The sequence below is a fragment of the Poecile atricapillus genome, chromosome 15 (assembly GCF_030490865.1).
Source record: "Poecile atricapillus isolate bPoeAtr1 chromosome 15, bPoeAtr1.hap1, whole genome shotgun sequence".
NCBI lineage: Eukaryota > Metazoa > Chordata > Aves > Passeriformes > Paridae > Poecile > Poecile atricapillus.
The window spans coordinates 7816927-7826554 of record NC_081263.1 but is presented as its reverse complement, the minus strand read 5'-3'; the positions used below and the strand labels follow the sequence as shown (position 1 = coordinate 7826554).

The window sequence follows — 9628 nt, the reverse complement described above, 5'->3', positions numbered from 1 at the left end:
AGAACTGAGCAAGTTCTGGCAGCGCAGAGCCGCCCGTGCCATAGCTGGGGCTCGTGTCATGCCACACTGCCGTCAGCTCATATATCCCAGGAGGAAGGACCACCGAATTTCCTGGTGATTGTTTAAACAGGATGTTGTGATCACGTACTTCAGCCGAGACTCTTCTTCTTGGATCCAGTCACTCAACTTTCCTCGAGAATTTGGTTCGCTGCCGGAGAAGTTGTTTTGGCAGCGTTGGCATCACCGTCCTGCCCTACCTCCGGCGTGCTGGCACACGCGCGCACCCAGACCGCCCTTCAGCAGCTCCTAAAGCATCACCCTGGGAAAACACGGGCAAGGAAAGATCCTCCACAAGACTGCTCCTGCACGGCTGACCTCGGCTGCCTACCTGGCAGAAGGCTGACTCTCGCCTGGTTTCAAGTTTTCGAACACGGAGTACAGGGGGAAATGTGGTGGCTGTGAAAATGTGCGATAATTAACTGCAACTACTAATTTACACTTGGGAAAAATTGCATAGGGCTGTCTGCAGCATTTTAAAGCCAGAGAGGAATTCTGTGTTCGCACATACTGGTATCCAGTTGATACCCGCTGCATCCCATTCCCCGCAGGAGTTTTAGTTCAGATTAACTCATTTATAGACACAAGGATTTCCCATGATTTAAATGTGCTGGCTTGGACAGTTCACCACAGAAACCAATACATTGTTCCAACATGAAAAATCTCTACCTTGTTAAAAGGTTTCTTAAATATTTAGGATCAAATCCTGCATGCTCCTCCACGTGCAATTTTTTCACCCCAAAAATCGAGGAGGTGCACAGTCTCACCTTGGATCTAGGAAACAGAAACAGAAACCAGCTGGTCTGGGAGGTAGAGGGGGAAGGAAATTAAGGTGGAAGCCATTGCCAGCCAGACAACCAGTAAATATCTCTTAACTCCCCATCATTAGTGGTACTTAGCTGCTTATCTCCTTGTTTATAAACCACTGCTGGGATAGTCTTACAATGAAAGCACTATAAAATTTCCTATATTCTCATTTGCAATTGTAAGTGTCAGTAATAAACCAGAAGACTTGTGGGCTATCGATGTTTCACCTTCCACAAAGGTTTTTACACACCGTCCTCTGGCCCGACAGACAGGGAACACCTTCCATGGTAAAATGGGCCAGACACGTTCACACTGATAGTGGAATCCTGGAGAGCTCCTGCTCCTGCTCAAGGGAAGCTGTGAAATAGCAATTTAAGGCAAGGGAGTTTTTCAGGATGGTATCAGTTCCATTGTCCTCTTCCGGAATAAATCAAGTTTCAATATTCTTGGACCAAGGCCTTCCTCCCAAGACGGAACAGAAACCAGACTGTGCAACAGGGCGTGAGAAGGCAATTCCTCTGCCTTCCTACAACATCTTTGAGTCAAGAAGACCTCCTGCATATGGATTATGTCGAGAACTGGGCCAAAATCTCCCTGTGGAACCCTGACCCCATGGACATCTGGGCACTTTCTGTCCATGGGCTGGCTCATTCCAGGGCAGCTGCTTCCTTGCCCAACATCTGTCCATTCCACGGAGCCCAGTCCTGGGATGTGGGCTGCTCATCCCTGGGCCACCCATCATCCCGAGCTGGGCAGAGAGCAGCGCTGGGAGCAGCAGTCGGAAAGGGAAAAGCACCGAAGTTGCAGTTCCCAAGTGGAATTTTTGGGGGAGGAAAAAAAAAAATCCAACCAAACATACAAAACCCAAATAAAAACCCAAATTATTCACCTCATACACTTCATAAACCATGTTTACAAACAATTATATATATATTTTTTTTTTTTTAGGTTTTAGGGTTTGGGTTTTTTTGTACAGTAAAAAATCCTACAGTACTCAGCTGCCAGCCAGCTCTCCACCGACCCCCGGACCCGCTGCGGGCGCTCGGGCTGCGGGGGCCGCGGGGCCACTCCGGGGTGCTGCCCGGGCTCCCGGATGCCCTGAGCGCGGTCCGGGAGTGCGGAAAGTGCGGCCGCCAATGCTCAGGCTGGCGCGGCGGCGGGGCCGGGGCTGGGGCCGGGCCCGGGCGGGCGGAGCCGCCGCCGCCATGGGGCTGCTCAACTTCACCCGTGAGCCGCTGCCGGAGGCGGTGAGCGCCGACATGCACAACCTCAACCAGCTCAGCGCCCAGGTGCGCCGGGACGGGCATGGGCGGGTTTGGCTGCGGGGGCAGCCCCGGACACGGAACCGGTGGGGCCGCGGCGGCCGGGCCGGCACCGGGAGCGGGACCCGGCCGGCAGCGCGGCACCGGAGCAGTCCCGGGTGTGCCGGTCCCAGCGGGTATCCAGGCCCCTGCTGGGCCCGGTGCCCCAGCCAGGGCGGGCAGCGTGGTCCCGTGGCCGGTGGTACAGCCCCGATCCAGCCAGGCGAGCGCCGCGCATGCCAGAGCTGTTTGAAGGATGTTTATAGAACCATGGAAACCCAGAACGGTTCCGGATGGAAGGGACCTGAAACACCATCAGTTCCACCCGCCTGCCATGGGCGGGGACACTGGTGGAGTTCCTGGTGGAGGGCTCAGATCGTGCCTGGTGTGCAGTGGGGGTCCTGTTAAACACTGGGGTTTGTGGTGGGACCACACAATGTTCTGGTTGTGGATCCCACCCCAGATTCCCACCCTGCGCTTCCTGCCTCAAGCTGAGGTCCTGCTCTTTGGTACCATCTGCCTCCGGGTCACTGACGCACCGGGTGTGCAGCCTGGGCTGAAGTTAGTCGAAATGCTGAGGCTTTTCCAGCCCAGCTTGCCAGGACTGAGGGTATCAACCTGGTAACAGCCCAGTGCCATCTCTGTTACATGGCCGAGGCCAGGGCAGAATCTGCAGCCACAAAGCAGCGAATGCCACTTTTGGCCGTAACCAGAAAGTCACAGTCAGCGCTGGTGCTGCAGAGGAGGGTGCTGGTAGTGCTCCGACACTCGGACAGCCTCGCCATCCCTGCCTGCCAGCTGCACACCCACAACACTGAAAGCAGCAACTACACCCTTAACCGGTTCTCTTCCTTTCCCGAGTTAGTCTGGTTATCCCGTGGGGTTTGTGAAACATGAGACTGGATGTTCACAACTTTTCCCACTCGCAGTTTTTGGATTGCACAAGATAGAACAGCAGCTTCCGATTAGCCACAAGTCACAAAGGCCCTGTGCAGTGCCAGCTACCAGCTGCACAGACCCCTTGAGAGGCTCTGAAAAGCGTCCTGAGCAAATCCCATCCCATAACGCCAAGGACGGGGCACCAGCACAGGTCCAGCTCTGGGACCAATGTGCTGGAGGTGGGTGGAGCTGGGTCGGGGGGTACATCACCACCTCATCGTGGTGCTGGTGGGGTGGTGAGGTGCTGATGTCCGAATCTAACACTGTCCTGTTTCTTCACAGCAATTCTCAGCGCTGACTGAAGTGCTTTTCCGCTTTCTGACAGAGCCCAAGGAGGTAAGGCAGAACTGGAAAGATGTGTGAGTGCAGCTCTGGTCAGAAAGAGATAAAAGATTTGGTCACTGCTCTTTCTCTTGAGCAGGTAGAAAGATTTCTGACTCAGCTCTCAGACTTTGCCACCATGAATAAAATCAGCTTGGGCCCCCTGAAAAACATTGTCAAAAGTATTCTTCTGGTACCCAACGGTAAGTGATGTATTTGCATATGCTCCCCTGAGGCCAAACTGTTCCAGCCATTCCCGCAGGGCTTGGTTTGCACAATAAGTGTAAATGGTAGCTAATACAGTGCTTAGCACTTAAGAATCAAAAGTTCCCCTGTTTGGTGATTCTTTGTATTCTTTATACCCTGCCTGCATGCACATTTCACAGGCTTAAGTAAACTCCCTTAAATATCTGTGCATTAAATGCAGCACAGCCCTGTGACAGTGCTTGGTTTAAGCAGCACCTGTAAATCCCTTTTGCCAGACCAGGGCAGCCTCATGCTGGCACCGAGTCTCTGCAGGAACTTCCACCCGAGTGACCCAGTGCTGTAATTCCTCCAAGGACAAGCGCTGCTGGAGACAAATTAGACAGCGCACACCCATTTGGAGCGGGCTGGGGACTGCTGCAGTTCTAGGCCATGTGAAGGAGACAGCTGACCCTGCAGTCTTGTTCTGGAGAAACACTTAACGTGTCCAGCTTCTTCTTGTTCATAAACAGTGACGAAGAGGTTTGGGGGGATTCCACTGGAATACCCCAGACTCCAGCACTTTATAGGATTACTGTGATGTTGTGGCTATTTGACAGGATAATGGATCAAACACTCCACGGCACATTCATTGCATTGATCCTTCTTGTTATTAATAGTCCCTCGCTATTACCCTTCAGCCCTGGGTTCCCTGTTCCTTCCTTCACAGCCCTGATGCACAACTGTTTTCTGAATTTATTTTAAACTTGCTCTACTGCTTCAAGCCACCTTCCCTATCCAGGAGTAGCAATGATTTTCTTTCCTGTAACCGTCTTGTGGGGATCTAATGTGGAATTTGCATTTTTTCCCATCCTGATTCAGGCCTTGGTGGCCTCATCTTGTCGTTCCTGTGTGTGTGCTCTGGCTTCAATCCCGTTCTAACTTTTCCTCAGCTCTGGGATGCCACGGACGATATCAGAGCAGATCACAGCAGATAACTTTGCCTCTGTGCTACACAGCCGGAAAGCCACGTGGGGCAGGCAGTCTCCTTGAATTTATGAGATTTCTGCTCTTGGCTTCAGAGAGCAGAATCCTTGTAAAGGTCCCTGTGCTGCCTGGGCCCCAGAACAAAGGGGGAAGGCGCAGCGGGGGAAAGTGTTATATGCACACGTTCACACCCATCATCCCAAACACAGCAGGTAGGTCAAATTAGCAGCCCGCCAGCCTTAACAGTTCTCCTTTAACAAGCAAAGCGGCTACAGGAGAGAAAGCAGCAGCTTCAAAACATAACCGCTGCCGCTGTTCCCATGGATACCTGCAATGGGATCTCGCCCTCTCCCAGGCACTCCCAGAGCCCGGACTTTTAAAGCACTGGGCATCTGCAGAGATACCGGCAGGCACGACTGGGTTTCCGATCTCCGAGGAGCTGTGTGGTTTGCTTCAAAACACAGCTCAGAAACAGAGGCTTTCCATCGTCGGGTCCTGTCCCTGCCTCTATTTGACTCAGTAAAAATTGGTTTGACTCATTAAAAAGTGGGTTTTTTTTTTCTTTGTGGTGTTTATTCAGGTGCCCTGAAGAGGAATTTGTCTTCTGAACAAGTCAGAGCAGATTTTATTGCTCTAGGTAGGTCACGTGATTTCCACTAAATAAAAGATAATTAATATTTATCATATATAGTAATCTCATATGGTTTCCCCCCACAGGCCTCAGTGAAGAGAAAGCCAGTTATTTTGCAGAACAGGTATTCATATATTTTTGCTTGTTTCTAAGCTAACAAAATGTCAGTTCTGTGAGTGGGAACAGGTAAAACCCCACTGCGCCCCTGAGATGTGTCAGCACTTTGGGTATTTTCTTCAAAACCAGCTTGAGATTTTGAACTGAAGATCCTCAGAGAACTAATAAGGAGCAGTTTGTCTGATGATACTTCTGGTTTGCCAGGGCCTCTCCCCCATCAGTGTCACAGTTCCTGCACTGCTGTGTGGCTTTCATGTGATGTTTTTGTGCTTCCCATGCTTTGAGCCCTGAGGTCATGCAGTTACATGAACACATGGCTTTTTGCACAGATATTGTTACACGGAACCAGTGCTAAAACAAAACCAGTGAGTTTCATTTACAGAAGTGACAGGGCAGATGGAAATCCTAGCAGGATTCAAACACCTCTGAAAGCCCTCCTGAGCACATTAGTTCTCTCTTTATTCTGAGCTTCTGCCATCCTGTACCTTCTTTCTGACTCTTGTTGAAGTTTCAGGTACAAACAGGCCTCTTTTAATTAATTGCTGATGTGTCTTTTGCTCTTGTAGTGGAAGGTGAATTCTCCCACCCTAACACGCCTGGCTGTGGGTCAGACACTGATGATTAACCAGCTGATAGATATGGAGTGGAAGTTTGGAGGTAATAAAGCTACAACCTAAACTGGAGGGGTTGGCAAACCCAGCAGCAGCTCTTGGCTAAATAACGTTTTATTTCACCTTTAACTAACCGATTATCTGCCTTCTTTTCTTTCTGACTCACAGTGACTGCTGGGAGCAGTGAGCTGGAAAAAGTGGGAAGTATCTTCTTACAGGTAAATCTCCCACATCACAGAGTTCAGCTTGTAGGGCAGTTGAGGAACAAGCTCCAGCCAGGCATGTGGGAAGCACTGGCGGGGAGGGGAAGGGGAGGGCAGCTGGGTCTCATAGGAATGGGCTCTGTGACTGCATCTTCAGTCTCCAAGTGCTGCTGCCAGCAGAGAGCAGACAGGCTGCTGTTTGTTTCTCCTCTGAAGACATGAGGTATCACAAGAACGTGGCCCATTCTGGAAAGCTGTTCAAAAAGCTCAGTTTAGCAAAGGTCAAACATCTTGGGGAGGGAGGGAAAGTGGGATCAAGGACTTTCAGAGATCTTCCCAATCTCAAGGACTTCCCAGAGATCTGTTCCTACAGTGACACTTCTTGAAAAGCCTGTCAAAGATGTGTATGCTGTGCAGCAGTCAGATTCACAGGAGCATACTCCTGCTCTGCTGTCCTCTCCTAGTCACAGATACAGATCCCTGAACTAAAATACTTCTGCTTTTCCTTTCCTCAAGCTGAAGCTGGTGATTAAAAAAGGGAGCCAATTGGAAAATGTGTATGTTGGTGAGTTAACAGTTCTGGACAAGAGGGAAGGACAGAAAAGCTGCATTTTGGGGCTTGGGGTGTTGCTGGGGGAATCTGGGGGCAGAATCAGGGTGGGGTCACTGCAAGAGCATCGCTGTGGTTACTCCTGCCTCAGCTTCTCCGTCACTGTGGCTTTTCCTGCCCCAATCTCTCCCTGCCACAGGCACTCCAAAACTGTTTAGGAACACGGACTTTTGGGCATCTTCACATCTGTGCCTCAGTAAACACAGATCTGCCACAGAGCAGTCAGAGCAGCAGGGCAGAGGAGGAAAATAAATTATTCCCAAGCATGGAGTGCTGTTGGGAGATCCCATCCCAGGGGGATGATCCCAGTCTAGCCCCCCTGGCAGCCTGGCTAGCATAAGGAACCAGCTGCTGGGAATCACAGTGGCTCATCCTGCCCAGCTTAGGTGAACATGAATTGCTTCATGGTAGCACCAGAACAGCATTGCTAATGTTGGAAGTGTAACCTGAAATCTAAGACTTGATGCCTCTACTTTTTTTCTGCAGAGTTAACTTTGCCCCAGTTCTACAGTTTTCTGCATGAAATGGAACGGGTCAAAACCAGCCTGGAAAGCTTCAGCTGAAACTGCACAGACCTGAGCCGACATCTGTCTGGGATGTTTAATTCCTCCTCATGGGTCTGCAGATCTGCTCTTTCCCAGCTGACTCTTCACACCCTGATAAGAGAAGACAAGCTGAGCAATGAGCAGTGGTGTCATGGCCCAGCAGGACTCATCAGTCCTTTAGAACCTGAAACTTGGGCAGAGTTTCAGCTTTTTCAAAGCACCTACAAGTCCACTCTTTATTTTTTTTTTTTTTCTTACACTATAGTATTATCAGAAGTAATGTGGGTAACTACTAAAATAGCAAAGAAATAAACCCATTCCCACCCTGCTCCATTTGTATCAGAATCTGTTTTTGTAAGAAAAAGAGAAACAGGTTTAATTTTGAAACATGGAAGAATTGGCAGAGAGGATGAGGAAAACAAGGAGATCATCTAATGTGGGGAATCAGTGATCCCTTCAAGCCTTTCCCTTCTCTTGTATTAAGAAACATGTTGATGAACTTCTTCCCAGTTGTGCCTCATTATGGAAAAGTATCTCAGTGATAGGTGATTTTAAATAACTAAACAGCTGCCTCTGTGCACAGGGCTGGGGGGAACATGTCAGGGAGTGACGTGATAAATCTCATTTGGATGTGCTGCTCTTTAATCTGCAGCCTGTGTGACATGGCACAGTCAGAGCCAGCCCATTTCCCGGTGGACATATGTCCAAACCCCAGGAAGTGCCATTAGCTCAACTCTTCAGTTGTCTGAGGGCAAGGATGAGCTCTTCATCAGGAGGCAGAGGGGTGCTCCAACCCACCTGAGGCAGTGGGTGATGTTACAGTCACTGAGGTTCCTCTCATGTCCAGACTGCTGAGCTGTCCAGCAGCCTGAGCTGGCTGAAGCCTCTCCCACAGCACAGGGATGAAGGAAGCTTCTCTTACAGGGCATGTCCCAAAGCATCTCTGTGTCCCTGCGACACTCAGCAGTTCCAGTGAAGGGAATAAACCACATTACCAGGGAATATCCCAGTAAAACACTGTTTCCAGGATCCACCTGAAGGGATGCACTGTCCTATGGCATCCTGCCAGTCTGCTGTGGGGCTCCCTGCAGCAGCAGCAGCTTCCAGTTAGACCTGTCCCAAAGAGAACATTTCTGTGAGAAAAGCATCACAAAGCTCCCTGCAGCTCACAGCTTCACCCGTGGGTTTCCAGCTGCAGCAAACCCAACACTGGGTGTCCCTGCACTGTGTTTCCTGTGGTGCTGCAGGAGTGACTGGGAACGACAGCGGGCACAGGCTGAGCCATACATTTGGGAACTGGGGAATCCTGCTGGCAAACCCGGGAACGGATTTATTTATTTTCCCACGTATTAGGTCAGTCAAAAGCATGCCAAGCTTTGTCACATGATTACTGTAAAAATGAAAAAAAACAACCAAAAACCTCTGAAATAATGTTCTACAGAATATTCAGTCTCCTTTTGGGTGGCAGGAAAAGCTATTTCAGGGCAGAAGAAGCACTCCAAATGGCTGCTGCCTTCTCAAGACAAAAGCAATTTTTTTGCTTTACGTTTTCTGCTGCCTGTTCCCATTATTTCTCCTCACCCTCCCAGTGCCAGGGCGGCACCACTCAGCCCTATCCGGTTACGTGGGGAGGTGGCCACGGCGCTGTGGAGAAGATGCCAGGCTCAGTTGTGGGTCAGGAATCCTCCATCCCCCCGTGCTCCTCCCCTGCCCGGTTGGGATTAAGCCGCTCGGGGCTGACGCACGCCAAGCCCGCTGACCCCGAGTGTAGAGGTCACCTCCATGCTGGTCATCTCCATGGTCCCCACGGGCAGCTCGGATCGGCGGCATTTGCGCCGCGGCCTGGCCTTGCTGCTGCCAGCGGCCCTTCACCCCCCACGCCTGGCTGTGCGGGAGCCGGGCTGGCAGGGAAGGGCTGGAGGGGGCACGGGGTGATGACACCCATGAGGGGATCACCCTTCCCATGGGCCGGCCAGGAGCGAGGACGGCTCTGGGAGGCAGCGTGGCAGCGGAGCAGCCTGCGCAGCGCGGCCCAGGGCTGAGGGCCGCTGTGAGGGGCCTGCTCCGGGCGCTGGTGGGCGGCGGGCACGGCCCGGGCAGGGCTGAGCGGGGAGCCAGGCACGGCGGCAGGGAAGGAGCCGGGTGCCCGTTCTGCCCGTTCTGCCCGTGTTTCCGTGCTCGTGTGCGCGGCCCCTTCCGCCTGCCCGTCAAGCCCAGCCAGCCGAGAGCTAATCTCGGCGGGCCAGCGGGCGTGGGGGAAACAGGGGCCTCTCAGCAGCCTGGGGTGCAGCTAACCGTGCTCCCGCAGCCGTTTGC

General features: G+C 51.8%; 1 protein-coding gene across 1 annotated transcript; it reads left to right on the top strand.

Annotated features, from left to right (window-relative positions):
- The first annotated feature begins 2017 nt into the window (after positions 1-2017).
- Positions 2018-7641, top strand: COMMD7 (COMM domain containing 7). Its single transcript, XM_058850947.1, has 9 exons — positions 2018-2153; positions 3387-3440; positions 3526-3628; positions 5176-5232; positions 5313-5350; positions 5910-6000; positions 6123-6172; positions 6674-6722; positions 7254-7641. The coding sequence occupies exons 1-9, from the start codon at positions 2070-2072 to the stop codon at positions 7328-7330; spliced, it is 603 nt and encodes a 200-aa protein (XP_058706930.1). The 5' UTR covers positions 2018-2069; the 3' UTR covers positions 7331-7641.
- Positions 7642-9628: the final 1987 nt, after the last annotated feature.

Excerpts from the sequence above, each read along its gene's own strand:
- COMMD7 (XM_058850947.1), top strand. The coding sequence starts at position 2,070 with ATGGGGCTGCTCAACTTCACCCGTGAGCCGCTGCCGGAGGCGGTGAGC. Across the intron at positions 6,001-6,122 it reads TATGGAGTGGAAGTTTGGAG|TGACTGCTGGGAGCAGTGAG; the intron begins GTAATAAAGCTA and ends TCTGACTCACAG. Across the intron at positions 6,173-6,673 it reads TGGGAAGTATCTTCTTACAG|CTGAAGCTGGTGATTAAAAA; the intron begins GTAAATCTCCCA and ends CCTTTCCTCAAG.